The sequence below is a fragment of the Triturus cristatus genome, chromosome 10 (assembly GCF_964204655.1).
Source record: "Triturus cristatus chromosome 10, aTriCri1.1, whole genome shotgun sequence".
Taxonomy (NCBI): domain Eukaryota; kingdom Metazoa; phylum Chordata; class Amphibia; order Caudata; family Salamandridae; genus Triturus; species Triturus cristatus.
The window spans coordinates 1206913885-1206937613 of record NC_140593.1 but is presented as its reverse complement, the minus strand read 5'-3'; the positions used below and the strand labels follow the sequence as shown (position 1 = coordinate 1206937613).

General features: G+C 50.0%; 1 protein-coding gene across 1 annotated transcript in view; it reads right to left on the bottom strand.

Moving 5' to 3' along the window:
• Window positions 1-23230, bottom strand: part of TFE3 (transcription factor binding to IGHM enhancer 3) — a 152011-nt gene extending 128781 nt beyond the window's left edge. Inside the window, exon 1 of the mRNA XM_085629699.1 lies at window positions 23050-23230. Within this exon, the coding sequence (XP_085485825.1) occupies window positions 23050-23165 (116 nt within the window). The 5' untranslated portion in view covers window positions 23166-23230. The remainder of the gene's footprint in view (window positions 1-23049) is intronic.
• Window positions 23231-23729: the final 499 nt, after the last annotated feature.

The following is a 23729-nucleotide window of genomic DNA, read 5'->3' as shown; positions in this document are numbered from 1 at the left end:
CAGCAGGGTGAAGGAGAGCGAAGGCAGGAGAGGGGAGGGACAGACAGGAAGAAAGAAGGCCCAGGTGGAGAGAGCAGACGAGATTAAGACCCTAGTTTCAAACCTCTAGAAGTAACAGGTTAAAAGGAGTGGACAGAAGCCGGCAGTAGGTATGGTCTGCAGCTCACATCTGTACAAGACCATCCGGCACGCAGCTCACATCTGTACAAGACCATCCGGCATGCCCAGACCCCGTCTTAAACACCCGGGAGACTCTGGACAAACCCACTTATATTAATGGCCCACCCATGCTACTCCATGACCCTCCCATGCTTCTTCATGGTAATCCCTTGTTTCTTTATGGCCCACCCATGCTTCTCCTTGACCCTCCCATGCTTCTTCATGGTCCTCCCTTGTTTCTTTCTGGCCCGCCCATGCTTCTTCATGGCCCTCCCTTGTTTCTTTATGGCCCGCCCATGCTTCTCCTTGACCCTCCCATGCTTCTTCATGGCCCTCCCTTGTTTCTTTATGGCCCGCCCATGCTTCTCCTTGACCCTCCCATGCTTCTTCATGGTCCTCCCTTGTTTCTTTCTGGCCCGCCCATGCTTCTTCATGGCCCTCCCTTGTTTCTTTATGGCCCGCCCATGCTTCTCCTTGACCCTCCCATGCTTCTTCATGGTCCTCCCTTGTTTCTTTCTGGCCCGCCCATGCTTCTTCATGGCCCTCCCTTGTTTCTTTCTGGCCCGCCCATGCTTCTTCATGGCCCTCCCTTGTTTCTTTATGGCCCACCCATGCTTCTCCATGGCCCTCCCATACTTCTGCATGGTCCTCCCTTGTTTCTTTATGGCCCACCCATGCTGCTCCATGGCCCTCCCAAGTCCCCGAACCGGGACTAATGCAGGGGGGTCATGTATGGCACAACGGAAAGAAAACAGTTTATTTATCCAAAACTGTAGCCACACAAACAACTCCAGTAATGCAAGATGGACCACATATGCAAAGTGTTGACGCTTTTGCAGCAATCGCCTCACATCCTCTTTTTGTAGCACTTTCACCCTGGCCTGACGTGTTTATCCCCCACGCCACGTGCCCCGCTCAGCACATGCTGTAATGTACACATGCGCACAGTTCTTGCATTCAGAACACACATTTGAACCGTGAAGACACACGAGTAACACTGGAAAACAGCTTTGTGAAGTCAGTGCCATGTGCCGGACATCACACAAGTTGGGCTAGTTCAAGTGGCAAATGACTTACTAGACCTGAACAAATTAAACGCATCAGAGTGACACTTCATCTATTATTTTTCAGCTCCGCTGCACCCAAGACTGTCTTTCTTTTTATTACAAGTTGATATTGGAGTTGACAGAAATAGCAGCTCATTTATTCAGCCCATTTGGATTTTCGATTTTCCATTCTATTGTATTCTATAAGCACTTATATAGCGCATAGACACCCGGAGGCATCCCAGCGCTGCTAGTGCGGATTGAATGTATCAATGGCCCAGTGGTGGGTTGTTCTGAAACAGCCATGTTTTAAGTAACTTCCGGAAAGCTAGTTCAGTCGTAGTCAGTCTTAAAGAGTTGGGGAGGGTGTTCCACAGCCTGCCACATTATAGAAGACGGAAGATGAAATAGGCGCTATAGACTGGAAACGAGTGACGTCAACGCCACTCCATGCCATTATAGGGGCATGAGCAAATTAAAGAAATAAGCAAGAGAGCGGGAGGGGCGGGAGCAATACGCAAAGAAGAGGAACAGGATGAGGAAAAAAAAGTACCACAGGCCGAACGCGACCAGAGGAAGGACACATAATGGTATCAATTGGTACTTGGTCCATACACCTTATCCAAGGGACAACACGAAGAAGAAAGTGAAACCAGATACAATGACTGGACACAATGACCAATCAAGAGAAAGGAAGTCAGAGTGACCATGATGCTAACCAACAGTAGTAATCGGTGGGCTCCATGCCCCATTCAAGAGTGTTCTTTTTTAGGTCGAGCTTTCGAGACCTCTTGTATATACTTTAGTATATACTTCTTTGTGGCTTAAAACCCACCACTGCTTTTCAATTGTTTGTTTCAGTGTCCTTTAAAAATGCTTGCTAGTAGTCAATCCTTCCTCTCTGTCCCTCCTTTTTTCCCTCCCACGGAGCAGGGACCAAGTACTGTATCTTTACGCTTTCATTTGGGGGACTTTTTTCTTAGTTTTCTGCTCATGTTTGGCGAAGCTTCCCTTTTTATTTGCAAAGCATTCTAGCTCTGAGCTTAGCTGCGCCCCAACGCTGTTTCTGTAAACAGGGCTATAAATAGTACCGTTATATCCGTCACATTTAATAAGCGTTCAAAGACCAAGATCAAATGCCAGAGGGCACAGTTTAAAAGTTGGCCGCTCCAGCCGTTACGCCACATCCACATTGATGGAACTGATCTAGCAGGCATTTTAATGTTTTGTCGCTAACTATGTGGTGTGACATCAGTGCGTCCCCCAAGACACTGGTGTCCACAAAAATGCAGTGCGAGAACACACAACACCCCCTCCACCCTGCACAGCTGATGCACTATACAGTCACTTCTTGCCTTCTCAGCTTGGTGACTGTATTCTTTAAAGGAACGGATTAAAGGGATTTTCTTTCTCCAACCTTAAATTTTAAGTTATTAGCGCTTATACCACCAATATATAACACCTAAAGCACGAGCGTTCCCTTGGGTGTTAGGCTCAGAAAATTAGCAGGTCAGCACGTGCCTTCATGGGTCCCATAGACTAATCCAAAGCGTGCCTTTGATACCCCACTGCATTCTGGGAGTTGGAGTCCCGGCTGACTGCTACGGTGCTACATTGCAGGCTAGACTGGAATAGTTACTCCTAATGACACAGAGTCATCTGGTAAATTCTGGTATGAAAAGGCCTCTCAGTGGCTGCGTGCCTGGACTGTGAGGGTTGGGAGGGATAACGTCTCTTTATAGAGCATATGCATTTATATGCATTGTTCCCTAAATGTTCACATGCTTGGTGATACATGTTTGCACATACCGCAGTAGGCCGTGATGCAGCTGCTAGAAGGGCCAAGCCATTGTGCCTTTTTTTGTGTCTTTACTCTTAGGAGCAGTGAAGGTGCCCCTCCCCCTCTTAGAGAGGGCCGCATCAGCTCCGCGTAGCACGGGTGTTGCTTTGGCCCGTCAAGTCTCACCCAAAGGGTGGGTGGCAAGCCTTGCTACAAGCCTGGGCAGGACTGGCCCCATTCCTTTAGGCCTGAGCAGACTTTCCAGGAAACCCGTATGTCGGCGTTGAAAAAAATGCAGTACCTAATTTTTTAGGTCATGCCCAGACAAAAATGTCTTATTGGTTATATATAAGGTAATGCAAATGCTTATAACACTTTCTTATTATAACTTTTCAACTTGATGCACAGCAGCCACACTGCTCTACAACATAGCTTTAAGGCATTGGCGAAGCCAATAACTCTGGCTAAACACTTATAAGGTCCCAAAAGCGAAGCCTATTGGCTATGCCAATGCTTGTTGTACGATATTACAGATCGTCGCAACAGCATGCATGCACTGCCGTCAGGCTCTGCCTAAAAAGACCAGCTTTCCATCTGAATAGATCTGGAACAGTTTTTAAACTTCACACCTCCTCCCACTGTCCTGTAATTCAGGAAAAAGACGACATCACTTCCTAAAGCGATACCCCGGACTTTAGAAACACACCGCTCATCTATTAGCCTGTAAATTACCTGGAGTTGATCCCTTTGGCCGTTATCTAATATCTGGGTCTACCTTAGAGGTAAGATTTTACCTGCACAATATGTACTCCTCTCTGTAGGACATCAAGCTAGAAGCCTAGGCCTGGAGATCAAATAGACACATTTAAAACAAGCACTGGCATAGCCAATAGTCATCACATATGCAAAATCTATTGGCTTTGTCATTTTTTTATCAGCCATGTTGTACAACGTTTATACAAATATATCATAATATAATAATATTAAAATACGATTGTATGGAAAATTGTGTGTGGTATGGAATACTATGTCATGGCTTGTCATTGTAAGGTATGGCCGGTCTCTGTATGGTATGGCCTGTCATTATATGTTATGTAATCTTTGTTACAATACACACATTAAGCGACGGGAGGAAGCGCAGTAGGAGCTGCCCAACAATCAGAAAAGAATGTTCTCTGCAACCCATAATCTTGCAAAACATAAACCAATTTAAAACACACCCTGTTGATTGCATAAGACATCCTATAAATAACGAACCATGCACCAAAAAAGCACTTTGTTATAAACTAAAAGAGTGACTACTTAATAGAGAAAGAACGAAGCCATTAAAGTATTTTGCAATCTGTTAAAAGCGATGCTAACAGCCTGTGGGCTGCTGGTGTTGTAATGCTACATCAAAGAGTAGAAAGGGAGAGGATGAAAAGTAAAACGGAATGAACACAGGAAACGAGCAGCTGAAAGCAACAGTGCAGAGCAAAACCAGGAGCAGCACAACTTAAAAACACATTACTCTTACAAAAGGCTGTAAGTAGAAGAAAACAAGCATTGGCATAGCCAAAAGGTCTCGCCTTTGGGACCTTATAAGTGTTTAGCTATGCAACAGTTGCATAACTAAATACTTATAAGGTCCCAAAAGCGAGACCTATTGGCTATGCAAAGCGGCCGTGCGGCTGCAAAAGTGAAAGTGATCGCGATCACGATCAAACATCAAAGCGGTATTGTAGCTCTAGCTGGCCTGGTAGCACTTTTTGGAGCCCTCTCAATAAGTCTTGCCAGAACAGCGCATGCGCTGGGTCAGGCGAGACCTAAAAACCCAGACCAAGACAGAAAGTGTAATCTGCGGAAGAACACTCCTGAAAAAAGGAATCAGAACTTGGTCTGTGCTCCAGGGATGGGGAACATTTCTGTCCAGAAAGTGAAGCCACTACTCTCTGAGCAAACAGGAGCCAGCAAATGAGACTGACAAAGAAGCTAACGAATGGTGAGCAATGGGCAGACTCTAAGCACCAGTCCTCATATGACAACAAAATGTCTTGCAAGTGACAGTGCATGTGGTGTCTCAGGCAAGACTAAATAAAAATGACTTTCTGGAATCTAAACACCAGAAAAGAGGCACATTAGAATCTAAAATCCTAAAAGACTTCACCAAAAGGATGTTCTGGAATCCAAAAACCAACCAGACACAACCAACCAAAGGAACATTCTGGAATCTATACCCAAACAAACATTATGAAAGAGGCATTCCGGAACCTAAAACCAAATCAGACATTGCCAAAGTGAGACCCTGAACCCTCAACGGAAGCCAACAGAACCCAAAACCCAACCAGACATCACGAGACAAAGGGGCACTCAGCACTCCAAAAACCAACCAGACATCAAACAAAGCCATCCTCACTGCTGCTGCTTGTTGGTGTGAGCTACATTTGCTACTAGGGATCTGAATGCGACTTATTTGCGGAGTCAGTGGTTTTCCTCGAATGGTGGCATGGATCTGGCCCACTTGGACCAGCGCTGGACACCAGTTCACTTTCAAACAAGGAGAGGTTGGCATGACTTAGGCCGTCATTCTGAGTGGCACGGTAGGGGACGAGTTATCGACCATGATAAAAACCGATGCACTGGAACGAATTTTGTTGTTGCTAATAGGCGCAGTCATAAGTTTTTCAAAATGGGGAATAACGATCAGAATGTTGGTGCCTTCTGCACCAAAAGCTGCATTTACCGAGTTTTGCTCCCAGTAATTTTCAACAGATTACACATACTGAAATTCACCTGGGAAAATTGTGTAGAATGTGTTAATTACTGCAAACCTCAAGTTTCCGATCGTGAAAAACGGGGCCACTCTTAATGTGGGCCGGAGGCTGCAAACAAAGGAGGGCGGCAGCTGACCCAACCCTACCGGCCTCTGAACCGAAGAAGGGGCTGACTGTAGCAGCAAGCCAGTGGATGAAGTGGGCTGGTCCATTCACATGCTGTGGGGGGGTGAAGCGAAACGTGACTGACACAACAGACAAAGAATGAAGCGTGCAGACTGAAAGTCGCTAGAGTGCGAGTGTAATTTTAGTCAAATCAAAAGTTTAAAAAAATGAATATCCGGGGTGGAAATGAAGGGCTGGCTGGCTCTCATTACCGAGGGCCTGGGGGGAGACTGACTGGGTGTTTACCACAGACAGAGAAGCCCACTTCCCCTTACAGCCGTGTCCCCCACTTCCCCTTATAGTGCCGTGTTCCCCCCTAAGCATGGGGGGGTTTCAGTGAGCACGAGCAGCGCTGTCAGCGGTTTCCACGAGGGGGGATCGGAGGACGAGTTTATCCCTCCCGTCCCCTCGGGGATGAGGGGGGTCCTTCTCTATCTGGGAGTGCTGGGGAGGGGGGGGTCATCTGAATGCAATTAGGTGAAAGTCAGGCCCTGCGTCCGGCTGGGGTAGATTACAAAGAGCGCACGGTGCAGGCGGATAAGGCCCCGCCCACTTCCTGTCGGATGCAGACAGACCCCGTGCAGTCTCCAGCGATGCGCCTGCTGACTCGGCTGTAGGCGCTATCTATCACCCGGGGCTTGTAAACGACATTAGGGATCCTGTTTGCACTCCTGCGGGGCGCCCCGCAGATAAAACACCCCGAGCCCCTGCCTTCCTCCCAATACCATCGCCTCTAGGACGAGGGCCCCTCTGACGCGAAGTTATGAACCTCATAACCCCTTTCCTTACCCACTGGGGCTTTGAACTGTCAATGATGCATCATCTCTGCGCCTGTCTCTGGACTGCCCAGGCTTTGCTAGCCTCTGGCAAACCTTGTGAGAGGAGGCCCCCTCTCTGGAGAGGAAGACCTCCCTGGACTACCTCCAGCCTCTAGTAAACCTTCTGAGAGGAGGCCCTCACTTCCGTGGAGGAAGACCTCCCTGGACTACCTCCAGCCTCTAGTAAACCTTCTGGGGACTGGGCCATCGCTAGAGTATTTCCAGCCACCGGTAAACCTTTTGGAGAGGAAGACCTCTCTGGACTACCTCCAGCCTCTAGTAAACCTTCTGGGGACTGAGCCATCGCTAGAGTATTTCCAGCCACCGGTAAACCTTTTGGAGAGGAAGACCTCCCTGGACTACCTCCAGCCTCTAGTAAACCTTCTGAGAGGAGGCCCCCTCTCTGGAGAGGAAGACCTCCCCGGACTACCTCCAGCCTCTAGTAAACCTTCTGAGAGGAGGCCCTCACTTCCGTGGAGGAAGACCTCCCTGGACTACCTCCAGCCTCTAGTAAACCTTCTGGGGACTGGGCCATCGCTAGAGTATTTCCAGCCACCGGTAAACCTTTTGGAGAGGAAGACCTCTCTGGACTACCTCCAGCCTCTAGTAAACCTTCTGGGGACTGGGCCAACGCTAGAGTATTTCCAGCCACCGGTAAACCTTTTGGAGAGGAAGACCTCCCTGGACTACCTCCAGCCTCTAGTAAACCTTCTGAGAAGAGGCCCCCTCTCTGGAGAGGAAGACCTCCCTGGACTACCTCCAGCCTCTAGTAAACCTTCTGAGAGGAGGCCCCCCTCTCTGGTGAGGAAGACCTCACTGGACTACCTCCAGCCTCTAGTAAACCTTCTGAGAGGAGGCCCCCTCTCTGGAGAGGAAGACCTCCCTGGACTACCTCCAGCCTCTAGTAAACCTTCTGAGAAGAGGCCCCCTCTCTGGAGAGGAAGACCTCCCTGGACTACCTCCAGCCTCTAGTAAACCTTCTGAGAGGAGGCCCCCTCTCTGGAGAGGAAGACCTCCCCGGACTACCTCCAGCCTCTAGTAAACCTTCTGAGAGGAGGCCCCCTCTCTGGAGAGGAAGACATCCCCGGACTACCTCCAGCCTCTAGTAAACCTTCTGAGAGGAGGCCCCCTCTCTGGAGAGGAAGACCTCCCCGGACTACCTCCAGCCTCTAGTAAACCTTCTGAGAGGAGGCCCCCTCTCTGGAGAGGAAGACCTCCCTGGACTACCTCCAGCCTCTAGTAAACCTTCTGAGAGGAGGCCCCCTCTCTGGTGAGGAAGACCTCACTGGACTACCTCCAGCCTCTAGTAAACCTTCTGAGAGGAGGCCCCCTCTCTGGAGAGGAAGACCTCCCTGGACTACCTCCAGCCTCTAGTAAACCTTCTGAGAGGAGGCCCCCTCTCTGGAGAGGAAGACCTCCCTGGACTACCTCCAGCCTCTAGTAAACCTTCTGAGAGGAGGCCCCCTCTCTGGAGAGGAAGACCTCCGTGGACTACCTCCAGCCTCTAGTAAACCTTCTGAGAGGAGGCCCCCTCTCTGGAGAGGAAGACCTCCCCGGACTACCTCCAGCCTCTAGTAAACCTTCTGAGAGGAGGCCCCCTCTCTGGAGAGGAAGACCTCCCCGGACTACCTCCAGCCTCTAGTAAACCTTCTGAGAGGAGGCCCCCTCTCTGGAGAGGAAGACCTACCTGGACTACCTCCAGCCTCTAGTAAACCTTCTGGGGACTGGGCCATCGCTAGACTATTTCCAGCCACCCATAAACCTTTTGGAGAGGAAGACCTCTCTGGACTACCTCCAGCCTCTAGTAAACCTTCTGGGGCCCGGGCCATCTGTAGACTATTCCCAGCCACTGGTAAAACTTTTGGAGAGGAAGACCTCCCTGGACTACCTCCAGCCTCTAGGAAACCTTCTGGGGACTGGGCCATCGCTAGACTATTTCCAGCCACCCGTAAACCTTTTGGAGAGGAAGACCTCTCTGGACTACCTCCAGCCTCTAGTAAACCTTCTGGGGCCTGAGCCATCTGTAGACTATTCCCAGCCACTGGTAAACCTTTTGGAGAGGAAGACCTCCCTAGACTACCTCCAGCCTCTAGTAAACCTTCAGGGGACTGGGCCATCGCTAGACTATTTCCAGCCACCGGTAAACCTTTTGTAGTGGAGGGCCTCTCTGGACTATCTCTCGCCTCTGGTGAATCTTTTAGAGAGGAAGGCTTCTGTGGACTGTCGGTTTCTGCTGAACCTTCTGGGGAGGGGCTCTTTCTAGACTGCTTCTAGCCTCTGGTAAACCTATGAGAGAAGAAGACTTCTGGAGAAAAGGCCCTCTCTAGACCATCTCCAGCCTCTGGTAAACCTTCTGGAGAGAAGGGCCTCTCTGAAATATTCCCAGCCTCTGGTAAACCTTCTGGGAAAAAAGGCCCTCTCTATCTGTAATGAATCTTTATTGTTCAATTAATTAAAATTGTTACAATATTTTATCAATGAACAAAAAAAGCTTGTTTAAAATCTCACACAGTTAGATAAGAATGAAAAGACGTTTAAAACAATTAAAATAGTAAGAAGGACTATTACTAGAACTATTATCCTATCTAGCAGTAAGGTGTTGTGCATTGGACTTGAGGAAAGGTTTTATCATAGTCTCTCTTGCTTGATGGCCGACAGAATGCTGTTATGACTCAGTTTTCAGTTTCAGTGCGGCTCAGATTGCGTCTGTGAATTTCCTTAGTCGGGCCGCAATTTGAGATGTTTTAGCGGAGAAGCACAGGTCTGAAACTTCCCTGCAACTTTGTAGGCCAAGCAATCTACAGATGGGGAGAACCAAGCGCTGCCACTCACTGACTCACTTTGGGCAACAGCCCAACAGATGGAGCCAGGGTTCACGGTGGTAGCTGCAGAGTCGGCAAGCCACTGAATTGTCCTGCCGGGACCAAGTTGAGTTAAAATCCATGATGGGAGAGCGAGAAGTCTTGTGTAGGTGAATCTTCCCTGAGCCAGGACTGTCAGAGCTTGCTCAAGGTAGGGCTGCGGTTTTCCCATGGTGTATGAGGAGTCCAGTGAGGAAAGATTGAATTGGCGATGCAGGCTTTCCAGGTCCCTTTCAAAAGATATTCTCTTTGCCCGAGTATTCACTGTTTTCCTCCAGGCTATTAGTGGGATGTCAGGGTTGTGCAGAGTTTGGACGTCAACATCCAGTAATCTAGTGGCTGCTGCCAAGTGCACCTGCCATGGGGAGCCCTCCTCTTCGAAGAGTGTTTTAGTTTGTCTTTTTAATGACAATTCTGGAGCTCACGTAGTCCTGATATAGTATTTTATTAAATCACCTGTACAAGTGATGTTCGGACGGGTGAGACCCAGCTCCAGCCGTACTCCTGCGCTCCGGGCCTGTCTAGGGAGAGCTAGGACCTTTTTATAAGCCAAAATGTGATGGTTTGCGAGGAACTTATTGAAGGCACCGGGAAAAACTAAATGGCCATAATTAAGAGAGGGCACTAATTTTGCCTTAAGAACTTTCAAAATGGGTTCAGCAGTTGGACTGTGAAGTCGCTGGTTAAGGCTTTTTAAGGAAAAAATGATGCCAGCCGCTTTCCTTCTCAGATGTTTCAGGTGGGCTGTAGGTTTTGCCCCTTCTGAGAGCCAGAAGCCCACATAGTTGTAGCTCATACTTGTTTTGATTTGCAGGGCCCCAAGTCGCCAGTATGTGGTCTTCTTTCGTGGGTACTTCCCGAATATAAGTATCCTGGTCTTCTCCTGATTCACCAGGAGTTTACTCTGTTGGTTATATCCGTGCAAAGCTTTTAGGGCCTTCTGTAAGCCGTTTCTCGTGTGGTCCATTATTACGATGTCGTCTGCATACTGGAGTATTTGAAGCCGCGTATTCCCCAGTCTTGGAGGCCGTAGACGTGCCCCCTCCAGCGCTTTCCCCAGGTCAGCTGTGTACAGATTAAAAAGTATAGGGGCTAGTACGCACCCTTGTTTTAGACCGTTATTAGTTGGTACCTTGGCGGTGACTAATGTTTGACTGATTTTTAACACGGACCCAGGACCCCTGATATAGAGAAATTATGGCCTTTAGCAGCTGTTGGGGAATTTCCCAGGAATGCAGCTTTTCCCACAGCTTCCCACGATCGACCCGATCAAAAGCTGCACTATAGACCACAAAACAGCAGAAAAGTGGTAACAGAGATGGCTGGGTAGCGCGGTTAGACAGATGGCCCAGTACTAAGATGTTATCGGTGGTAGAGCTTTGGGCCCTAAATCCTGTTTGAAAAGGGGGAAGAATGTTATTATCTGTTGCCCAGGCTTCCTGTTCTTTCAAAAGTATTCTGGCATATGCTTTCGCCTCAACATCTAATAAAGCAATAAGCCGGTAATTTTCGGGCCCTCTCTAGACTATATCCAGACTTTGGTAAACCTTCTGGAGAGAAGGGCCTCTCTGAAATATTCCCAGCCACTGGTAAGTCTTCCGGAGACGAGGGTCTTTCTGGACTGCCTCCAGTCTCTGCTTAACATTCTGGAGAGGGGGGGCACTCAGACTGGACGCAGTGCTCTGTGTGGTATCCAGAAATGGACACTGTATTAGTGAAGAGACCCACAGAATCGGGAACAATCTTGAAAATCTGTCTTGATAAAGACACAAGTCATCAGAGGAAGTGGGGCCTGCGAGGGTGGAGTCCGTAGACCAGACAGCGCCTCTAGAAGTAAACACCAGTAAAAAAGGGAGCTCTAGACACCATATTGCAGATTATTCCTCAGGAAGGGGACTCTACCATCCAGACGGGGCTTCTAGAAGTGGATGCCACAGTCTAGGTGTCTCAGACACACTAATGCAGATGGGACCTGCAGATCTGGACGCAGTACTCCAGATGGGGCCTCTAGAGCTGGACGCAGTACTCCAGATGTAGCTTCTAGAGCTGGACGCAGTACTCCAGATGGGGCCTCCAGTACTCTAGATGGGGCCTCTAGAGCTGGACGCAGTACACCAGATGGGGCCTCCAGAACTGGACACAATACTCCAGATGGGGCCTCTAGAGTTTGACCCAGTACTCCAGATGGGACCTCTAGTACTCCAGATGGGGCCTCTATAGCTGGACACAGTACTCCAGATGGGGCCTCTAGTAATTTAGATGGGGCCTCTAGAGCTGGACACAGTACTCCAGATGGGGCCTCTAGAAGTGGACACAGTACTCCAGATAAGGCCTCTAGAGCTGGACGCAGTACTCAAGATGGGGCCTCTATAACTGGACACAATACCCTAGATGGGACCTCTAGAGCTGGACGCGGTACTCCAGATGGGTCCTCTAAAACTGGACTCAGTACTCTAGACTGGGCCACTAGAGCTAGATGCAGTACTCCAGACGACCTCTAGAACTGGACTCAGTACTCCAGATGGGACCACTAGAGCTGGACGCAGTACACCAGACGGGGCCTCTACAGCTGGACGCAGTACTCCAGATGTAGCCTCTAGAGCTGGACGCAAACTGTCAAGCTTTAAACCATCGATGCCTCTGTCCCCCACCGGCCACACTGCACACTGCTGATGCATTTATTGCCATTGGCTCTGTAGGAGGACATGGCCTTCAGCACTGGATACAAAGTCTTCTTACAGGCGCGAGCTGCGGAACCGGACAAAATCTCTCCCCATAAGGCTTGCACATAGTGACACTATTATACGCTCTTCTAAAAAAAGTGTCACTTTAGCTTGCCGCCTTGGTTGGCGTAGGGTGCGATGGGTGGTAGACGGAGAGGCGGGGCACCAAGGGGGGGTGAGCAGGGCACTCACTTGATTCTACACTTTACGTTAACAGATTCTTGTACAGCGCCACGTCGCCATTGATATGGCATCTCACCCAAACTTTTCGGTCCAGCGTAGGCCAAGGAGGGAAGAATCCTTGCTGGAGTTTCAGAGTACCCACTAACTCCATAAATGAGTTCTATGTAGAGTAAATATATGTACACCTGTACTGGGTGATCCTGAAAATCTGGCATGGACTCACCCATCTCCCCATAGCGGACCTGTGCTGGACACGGCTGAAGCGGGTGCGGTACCAACTGTAAAGCATGTGACTGTGCAACGCTCTGCAACATGCTGAAGTAACAACGCACGGGTGCAGACATTCTACAAATTACGTCAACCCCCTCTATCAGTGTCTACCAATGGCCAGTGCTTAATTTGAGCCAGTGGTTTCCAATGCTCGGCACCATCACTTAATTGTCAACACCGGCGCTTGTGAAAGTCTGCCACATGGTGGAGCTGTCTGGCTAATTTAAAGATGACCACAACAACATGTAAATATTAATTAAACATACAATAAAACAAGCATTGGCATAGCCAATAGGTCTCGCCTTTGGGACCTTATAAGTGTTTAACCATGCAACAGCTAATGTTGCTGCCCCAAGGATATTGTGCTGCATAACTAAATACTTATAAGGTCCCAAAGGCGAGACCTATTGGCTATGCCAATGCTTGTTTTTGTAAAGGAATGTGTTCCTTCCTGCACTAAAACAATCATGCCAATAAGACAGATGCCCCGGTGTCTGCACTGGCGCTCGGCTGCGGTTTGTGTGCCGGCGCTGACAGTAAGGACATGAATGCGCCATATCTTTTAGATACGTCACATTTCTACCCTTTTCTTTTGACGTAGGGCGGCACTGCTAGAAGCCTTGAGGCACTGACCTAAGCCAACATTTTGTAAATATTTCCCTAAGTGATTTGCCCAGAATGTGGAGTCTCCTGCCGAACTTCGCACCCAGTTCACCAGCTTCTAAGTTGGCCACTCTAGCCAGTAATCTACATCCTATTCCCGAGACTACATCTATAAACCTGTAGGAATTGCTCATTTACAGGGAGAGCCCCAATTCAAGCATGGAATGTGGGCCCACCTACCACACGGTTCGATGGCAAAAAGCTGGCCGTTGAATAGAGTGCAGTGAGCTCTCACATCTTTGGGCCCCGGTGCCTCTGCACCTACTACATTAATAGCAGCTACACCCCTGCTCCTCGCCCAGCATGTTCCACTCATCTGGGCAATGTATACGGCAGACGACCCGCCCGAGTATAGAAGGCTGAAATGTGCAAACGCACGTGTTCTTCCCCCCCCCCCCCCACCAAGTGTGGGAAACATTTCCCTGTGAAACAAGCCCATCCTACGAATCCCAAATAAATATGTAGGTGAACTTTTTCCTTTTCCCAGCCTGGAAAGATCCAGACTGCGCCTTTTTGCAGGAATACATTTTCCAGGTGGGAAAAGATGACGCTTATCCTGTTTCTTTGACCCAGGATGAAGGCATTTTTGGCTGCGGGTCCAATTTCTGCGGTACATTAATTGTACATAAAGTAATGAGGACTTGGACGTTTACATTTTTGGTGCTAATCACTAATTGTCATTGAACTAAAGCACTCCTTAGTCCCACTCGTGTGTTGTACTTTTTGCATGTAATGTATGATAAAGCGCGTGTTACCTGGCAGGGTGAGCATTGTCACTGTGTGTTTGAGATCATTTTCCAGTGTACTGATAAAAGCACAAAGTTTCATCCACACAGGAGGAGTGGAGGAAGATGGTGTTTACAGATGAAAGGCTTCTAGCATAGGCGCTCTTCTGAAGTACAGCTTTATATCTGTCGAGTCTGCCCCCTCCCTGTTTGATACATCTCTGGGGCGCGCCCCCTAAGACTTCCCAGATGTTACACCCTCCAGTGGGTTTATTACTGCACATCTGGTCGCGAGTTACTTTCAGGAGGTTTACTGTCACTCACCACTGCAGATGGGGACTTGTTTACAGGGACGATACCAGGCATTGGCGGATCGAACATAACACGTTTCGGAAATGTATAGTTTTATTCATATTTCTCGTGTTTTTATAGCGCCCACTGCTTATCGTTTGCCTCAGAGCACTGTGCGAACGGTTGGGACCTACTGCAAAAGATCTGCGCAATACACGTTGTCAAATATGACAGAAGGATCCATTTTCACAATCAAAGCGTATTGTAGAGGGTCTGAATCACAAAGACAAGCTGATCGCAGCAAAAAGAAGTGGATGCATGCTTGTTTTTGCTGTCAGTTCCCCCGGGGCACAAGCCGGCATCCACTTCTGTCAGGACAGCTGATCGCAGCAAAAAAGACAGAAGTGGATGCCTGCTTGTGCCCCGGGGGGACTGGGAAAAAAAAAACACGCAAAGCTTATTGGCACCAGATGGCACGTTGGGTGCTGAAAGGACTCCATAGGCAACAGTTTTGCTTGATCGGGAGGGAACAATGCTACCGCCGGCCACAGCTTGCAGTGCATGTGCGCGAGTGGTGCGCGTGCAGCAGTAATCACGCCATATGGCGCCTCTGCCCGCGCACATGCACTGCAAGCTGTGGCCGTCGGAAGCATTTTTTGAAGCCCTTACTTAAAGTCTCGCCAGACCAGCGCAAGCGCTGGGTCAGGCGAGACCTAAAAATGACTATTACCTGCAGCCCGAGCCATTCTTATAGCTTTGGGGGCCTCAAACTGTCTGAATTGTCACACTTGTACCAGTGTGATGGTTAGTAGTTGTGTAAGTACAGTGATTGGCAGTGCTGACAGTGGCAGTGTGTGTGGTGCAAGCCAGTGGTGGCTCCTCCGCTAAGGTGGAGGAGCATCGCTATAGCAATTTAAATAAAGGAAACATAAAATATTAATAACTGATTGTTATTATCAATTTATGCGGGGGGCTGCTCCAAGTGCACATGAATGCTTGGCCGGCTCGGCTCTCTCTGGCCGGCCAAACATTCATGCGCACTTTGCATGTTCTCCATGCAGGCTGCATTACAGCATAGGTGGAGAACATGCCCAGGCCCCCAGTCCCTGGCTGAGCGCCGAACCACAGCTCTCAAACTAATCACAACTCTGCATTGCAGCATTGTGATTGGCTAAGGGGAGCCTGGTGCTTCCTGCTTCCCTGATCTGGCCTGAAGAGACGATGAGGGACGCTGCAAGCAGGTACGTTTTTTTTCTTATTTTAAACCCCTCCCCCAAACCGTCCGCCACTGGTGCAAGCTGCATTGGCCTCCTGACGAGAGCCCTGGAATTTTATTTTTTTTACAAATTAAGCACTGCCAATGACAGGACAACACACAGATTACCTGAACTTTTCTGGCACTTGTTATCTCGTCTGGCACTTGTCAGAACATCGCCTGTCAAACATTTGCTAACAGAATGCAGTAACAACAATACAATGCAAAGGCGCACTGCACAAGTTTTATCCTATGACAGCACGCAGTAACAAGGGCACAAGTCTGGGGTACATGCGGGTCCACGGAGTCCACCCACTATTTTCACAGGGTGGACGCTGTCCACCCTGCAAGAAGCTGGGCCCGATTGAAATATGATGTACTTGCACCGGTGTAATTTCCAGGCACCGGGATGCATTCAGCTGTGCTTGCATTGCGAGGGGGCTGTTATCTCTTCACAAATACTTGAGAGAGGAGTGCTTTTTAGGTGTCGCCTGGCGTAGACTGCGCAGACATGCGCAGTCTCGCTGGCGAGATTTAATGAGTTAGAGGAGATTTCTCTAGTGGGCTTTAAGCCCCGCCCCTCTTTTCCATTAGCTGGCGTCACCGTTTATGCTAAACGGTGGCCAGCCATTGGAAAAGAGCGTCTAGTGACGTACATTTTCTCTTTTAGAGCCGTCCCAGTTGGACTGGCTCGGTTCCTTTACGTCTGTGGTAAAAGCTTTTCTTATCTTTATGGGGCATTGTGTTTCAAACATATGGCCCCATAAAGACAAGAAAGCTTTCGTAAAGGACGAAAGTGAAAGCGGACTGGGGAGCAGTGGGGGCTCTGCAAGCGCCTGTGTGGGAGGGAGGGCGGGTCATCGGAGGGACAGATCACTTGTTTTTTGTTGGAGTCAAGCGCGTGATATTGTTAGAGTAAAAATCTTACCGCCTCTGCTGAGTGTGTTTTACAGCACGTATAGTGGGTGATATTAACACACTTCAAACGTTTCAGCTGGTGCCGATTGTGTATCCAGGCATGGAATTTGTTTTTGGAGCTTGAGGCAAACGCATCATATTGACAGCTAGTGCCGAGTGTGTTTTTGAAGCAGAAATTACGTTTGGCAAGTTGTGCCTACATGTTTTGGAAAACACGGTGCATACTGAGGCAAGCGCGATTTATTTTTTGTTGTACTTCAATGTAAGCGCGTGATATTATAGTGATGAGTATGAGCTTATTTGAAACACGATTTTCAACCAACAGAAAACTGTAAAATAACAAGAAATTTACTCTCGTTATAGCGCATAGGGATTCTTCGAGTTAGCAGCCACATTTAAAAATTAATGAAAACATTAATGTTCCAAGATGGCCGCCTCTTTCTCGGCTTTCAAAGGGCTTTACCGTTGCTGCCTGCACAGGGAAATTTGCGGCTTTGGGTGAAGCACAAGCAGCATGTCGTCCTTGCGCCTCCCCAGTGTTGTCCTTCATCTGAGGTTAGACGCCAGCTATAGTGGGGATGGTGGCGGACGAGGCGAAGCGGTTGCCCCCGCCGGGCATAGTGAATAAGAATTCGGTGTGGTGCGGCTTCATGGGCTAGTCTTCTGTCATCTTAGGGAACGCAATGAACCAACGCCCGCCCCTGTATTTAGGTGTGAGCGGGCACATTGCTGATCTGCACTGTAGTTTAACGCTGAACATGCTTGGGCTATTCCATTTACTTTGACATTGGTGGCAGCTATTTTTCTTTGCACTCTGCGGCTGCATACATTTTGGAAATGACAAGTTAAAGTTACAAAATGCAATATGAAAACCTAGAAAAAAAACTCACACGTAACCTGGAATGACTTAACATCTCTGCTGCGCTTTAGTAGAAGAGGGAGGCGGACGGAGGTCAGGACGAGGTGCACTCCTTACTAATTACGCCTTGGCGGGGAAGGGGGGGGAGGAGAACGGCTGGTGAAGTTGATCGGAACTGGTATTCTCACTAAGTGTCAATAGGTGCTCAAAGTTTCACAGAGTCCATGTTTTACTTGCATTTCATTGTGTCGTACAAAGCCTTTCAGGATTCCCGTATTAAAAAAATTCAGAAGCGGGGAGCAACATTTTAGTTTAAACCCCCTAGTCTTATGTGCTAAATAAGTGTAAAGTTTAACGTTCTCTAGAGGGAAGTGGGGCTCAGACGTACTAAGGCACACATTTCGATCTAAGCAGAGGCGCAGCGAGTCCCATCACATGAAGTGCTTGTGTGCCATAATTGTTTTGTATGATATTTTAGGGAGAGGGCCCAAATGCCACATTTAAAAAAAATCCTAAAATTTGAGCCAAAATGCTCCTGGTCTTAAATAGTCACCTTCACCAAGGCAACTGGGATATCTTTCACACCCAGTCATTTAAAGTATCAAACATGTGTCTCGTCGTCTGTTATTTAGGGTCATATTCGTGCCTGTCCCCCCCATGCTTTGTTCTGAAACGTTAGTGCTGAATATGATCTACGAAACTGGCATGGCCCACAGCATTGTACAAAACTTTGATGGGATGTAAAGACCTCTTGCTGGAGGTTTTGTGGTTCATACCCTGAGGACTTTTTTTTTTTTACTTTATTTGTGGTTTTAAGCAATTATTTAACAAAGTAATGTTACAGTGCCAGCAGGTTCAAAGGACCAATGACTATGAGAGGTACACAATCCAGAATACAAATATACAAATAGCTTCACTTGTGCAATTGCGGAGTCCGGTCAACGACTCGGGCAGGAGTGAAAAAATAAAACCATCAAGACAGAGACCCCATACATGCAGTGCAGACAAACCTTGTCCATATACTAATCCCAACCCACTCCTTAACCTCTACGGAACCCATGCGGTCTCCGCCGGGCAAGAGAGCGCAGCTATACAATGAGAGAATGTAGCAGCGTCAATCACTCCTCACCCGCATTTCCAGTCGTACTCAGCGTATTAGCGCCCCCTGCGGGATCATGCGTCAGGAGGTATTTTATTTTAAATGACAGAGTAGCACATTTTAAATCACATTGTGGAAGTTGGCAATGGTTATTTTAAAAGCATGTAGCCCTAATAACATTGGTAAAAACCTGATGGGATTAATAACTGCTTTACAGGGAAGTTTCAGGATCTCATCATAAAGCAAATTGCGACACTACTTTGTTTGTCACGGCTTCAGAAGTGGTGAGGTGGGAGTATAGTTCAGTAAATCTTGTTTCGGAATAGAGCATTTCAAAGCGCACAAGGCCAGCCACTGTGGCAGTTTTTGCAGTACTCCACTGCGCATACTTGCATAGTTTATACAATATTCTGGTAAGCACACATTTCCCGCTGAAACGCAATATTTCTCTCCATGTGTTCCCATACCTGGCGTGTCACGCAGTTTGGTGCCTACTTTCCCTCCATGTTAAAGAACAGTAGATGTTTCAGCACCCAGGCTAATGTGCTGCATAACTAAATACATATAAGGTCCCAAAGGCGAGACCGATTGCATTGCAAATGCTTGTTACTGTCTTCAATCCCTGTATAGAAGGGATATGCATGCGCTGTAAGAATGTCAAATGCGCCGATCTGTCCTAGTATCTACACAAATAAAATTTTAAATACCATTATTTTATTTTTTATAGCCTTAAGATATTTAAAAGTGTGGATTTTGCAACCAATTAAGCAGAGCAGGTTTACTTTCACGTTTTTCCTTGATTCCAATTTCTTTGTGGAAGAGTTTTTACAAAATAAATGTATAAGTTGAGGCGGGATGCGTCACTTTTTAGGCACAACCCCGATGCAAAAACTAATTTGTTAAATCTCGTAATGAGTTGAAATGTATTCATGATAGACCTGAGAAACATATGTGTGAGGTGTTAAGCTCTGATGTCACTTCCTGTGAGGTCATGGGTTGTGATGTCACTTCCTGTGAAGCCGCGCCATGATGTCGCGCTGTGATTTCATACATCATGAATGTCACTTGCATACTGCCTAGCTTGGTTAGTCCCCCCACTTCTTTTTTTAGGACTTGTGCACTTCGGTAACCCCGGTACAACGCACGGGCACACTTTCCATGTGACGCACGTCCGTCCTGGTGCAGCAGCGCTCAGTGATAAGTTTGACGCACATCGACTAGTGTTGAATGGTCTTCAAAACTCTGCAAACTGTAGTGTAATGCAGAGGATCGCGCGCTACCATTCTCTGGTCGTTTTTTAATCAAAGCTTAGTAATAACAGCACACTCTACCTAAGGGCACATTATGTCCTTCACTCCATTGTGTGGTTAAATCCGTGTAGGGACCCTCTCACGAGTGACAGTACATAACCGTTCTATGACCAAGATCACACAAGAAGAACTGGTAAGCCTGGGGTGGCACCTTCTGGGCTGGCGCCTCTGCCCCAGAAATCGACATAAACAAAATAACAATCACATGTTTCTGCGGGAGGCCTCTGAGCACACCGGCATAGACACTGGAGGCGCACGCGCAGGCCTTTGAGCATACCGGCATAGACACTGGAGGCGCACGCGCAGGCCTCTGAGCACACCGGCATAGACACTGGAGGCGCACGCGCAGGCCTCTGAGCACACCGGCATAGACACTGGAGGCGCACGCGCAGGCCTCTGAGCACACCGGCATAGACACTGGAGGCGCACGCGCAGGCCTCTGAGCACACCGGCATAGACACTGGAGGCGCACGCGCAGGCCTTTGGGCACACTGGCATATACACTAGCGACGGGATCTGGGCAAGGCCCACGGGCACACTGGCTTAGACACTGGAGGCGCACGCGCAGGGATCTGGGCAAGGCCCATGGGGACACTGACATAAACACTGGAGGCGCACGTGCAGGGATCTGGGCAAGGCCCATGGCTACACTGGCATAATCACTGGAGGCGCACGTGCAGGGATCTGGGCAAGGCCCATGGCCACACTGGCATAGACACTGGGGGTGCACGCGCAGGGATCTGGGCAAGGCCCATGGGCACACTGGTGGCACACGTGCAGGGATCTGGGCAAGGCCCATGGGCACACTGGCATAAACACTGGAGGCGCACGCGCAGGGATCTGGGCAAGGCCCATGGGCACACTAGACACTGGAGGCGCACACGTGCAGGGATCTGGGCAAGGCCCATGGCCACACTGGCATAAACACTGGAGGTGCACGTGCAGGGATCTGGGCATGGCCACACTGGCATAGACACTGGAGGCGCACGTGCAGGGATCTGGGCAAGGCCCATGGGCACACTGGCATAAACACTGGAGGCGCACGTGCAGGGATCTGGGCAAGGCCCATGGGCACACTGGCATAAACACTGGAGGCGCACGCGCAGGGATCTGGGCAAGGCCCATGGCCACAGTGGGATAGACAGTGGAGGCGTACGCGCAGGGATCTGGGCAAGGCCCATGGGCACAGACACTGGAGGGGCACGCGCAGGGATCTGCGGAAGGCACATGCGCACACTGGCGCACACGCAGGGCTGTGCACAAGGCCCATGTGCACACTGGCATAGACACTGGCGCACACGCAGGGGTGTCCACAATGCTCCTGGGCACACTGGCGCACGCGCAGGGATATGCACAAGGCTCCTGGGCACCCTCCATGGGCTTCTGGTGGTACCCCAGTTCAGACCCGGGTGCAGGAACCAGGTTGAGAGGGAAGGGGGGGGGTGGGACACTTTGAACCTCAGGTGGACAGCAAGCAATCCTAGCCCTCCAGCCTGTGGTGGAGGGGTGGTGCCAAGCCCGGGCCCTAGAATGTTGGGATACAGTAGGGGAGCAGTATTGGGGGGGTTGTACCCCAACATTATAAAATAACAAAAGGCAGGCTTTTCGACCTACATCCATCGTGCAGAGCGCCCCCACCGCTCTCTGGGGGTGTCCGAGGACTTCAGAGACGGAGGCCGTGTTTACGGCAGTGGGTAAGGTACACCTAAGGGCCCCAGGCAATATACTGTGGGGACCTTGGAATTCACGCCACCCACGGGTGCCACCAAGCCCACCCCTCCTCCACGCGTACACTGCTGAGGGGCGGGGCAGCTGCCCTCGGGTTCAGTGGAAATTGGGGTGCTGGTCTGCTGGCACCGTTTGGTGCCCTCAGTCTTAAGGACAAAGGGGCCTGATAGATGTCAGTGTGGTGCCCTCAGACTTCATGAAAACGGGGCTGGATACATGCCAGTAGGCGGAGCCCTCAGTTTTAATGGCAGAGGGTTCTGACAGCTACCGGTAGGCGGAGCCCACAGTTTTAGCATCAGCATGGTCTGACAGCTAGAGTCTGTGGTGCCCTCAGGATTAAAGACAGAGGGTCTGACAGCTAGAGTCCTCTGTCTTTAACCTCAGGGTTAAAGACAGAGGGTCTGACAGCTAGAGTCTGTGGTGCCCTCAAGGTTAAAGACAGAGGGTCTGACAGCTACAGTCTATGGTGCCCTCAGAGTTAAAGACAGAGGGTCTGACAGCTAGAGTCTGTGGTGCCCTCAGGGTTAAAGACAGAGGGTCTGACAGCTAGAGTCTGTGGTGCCCTCAGGGTTAAAGACAGAGGGTCTGACAGCTAGAGTCTGTGGTGCCCTCAGGGTTAAAGACAGAGGGTCGGACAGCTAGAGTCTGTGGTGCCCTCAGTTTTAGCATCAGCATGGTCTGGCAGCTAGAGTCTGTGGTGCCCTCAGTTTTAATGACAGAGGGTCTGACAGCTGGAGTCTGTGGTGCCATCAGGGTTAAAGACAGAGGGTCTGACAGCTGGAGTCTGTGGTGCCCTCAGGGTTAAAGACAGATGGTCTGACAGCTAGAGTCTGTGGTGCCCTCAGGGTTAAAGACAGATGGTCTGACAGCTAGAGTCTGTGGTGCCCTCAGGGTTAAAGACAGAGGGTCTGACAGCTAGAGTCGGTGGTGCCCTCAGGGTTAAAGACAGAGGGTCTGACAGCTAGAGTCAGTGGTGCCCTCAGTTGTGAACACCAGCGTGGTCTGTCAGCTGCATTAGAAGGAGCCCTCAGTTTCAATGCCAGCGGGGCACCCTTGCCAGTGGTGCCCTCATTGTAACCACAACTAAAGGTTTATGGCGCGCGCACTGCTTAGGACAGCGGGTCAGACAGTGACCACCGCACGGCGCCAGCTTCTCTTCCTATTACTGCGTAGTTCTGAGGGATGCCAGCATCCGGCCCTCGCTACCAGAGACTGCAGGGTTCAGGCAGAGGCCAGAGCCAGATGTTTGGGGGGTGGGGTGAATGAAGTGGGGTACCCTGAGGGTGTGTGGCTCCTTTGCCCCACATGGGAAGTGTGGGGGTCCCTGTTAACCCCACGTTTAAAAAAGAGGGCAGCTCCGATCCCTGGGGGTGTCTCTGTGAGAAGCAGGGGTGGGTGAGGGCACGCATCAGGGGAAGCCCCCCTCGGGTCCGGGGGTCTCACCTGAGCAGCTGCACGGCGGCGTCGGAGCCCGAGCCCACGATGACGTAGACGGTGGCCTGGGAGTCCTTGGGGTCGGTGCCCGGTCTACGGTCCGAGGCGGGCGCGGCATACGACATGTCCAGGGGGTCGGTGGGTGCTGGGAGGAGGCTCGGAGTGCTTCCTGCGCGCTGGAGAGTGGACGCAGACTGGGGCTCTCTCGCACCAGTGCCAGCCGAGCCCACCCGGTGCTGCCCCCGGGTGGGGGATGGCGGTACTGCAGCTGCACGCCTGGCCTCCCTCCCGTGTGTGCAGAGCAGCTGTCTAAGAATCACAGGACAGAACATGCCTGCCGTCAGCGGGGCGCCGCTTTGGGTTTCAGATGCCTAACTACTTCTTGAGAAGCTGAGCACCCCCACACTGTCATCGGACCTGCGTGCCCACGAGCACGTGCATTACAGCGGATCTGGTGCTGCCAGAGCACATTTTCACTGCCAATTCACGACTGCCACTTTCGGGCGGTCCATCACCTTGCTCTATGTGCATGGGCACTGGAGGCAATGCGAATAAAATGCACAGGTGTGTGCCAGGTTGGCCATCTCACTGGTGGCACAATTCACAGGAGTGTGCCAGGAGAAAGGGTCTGATTGGTAACGCGGGCACTCGGGAAAGGGCCGGTAGCCGAGTTCTAGCTGGGGGCTGCT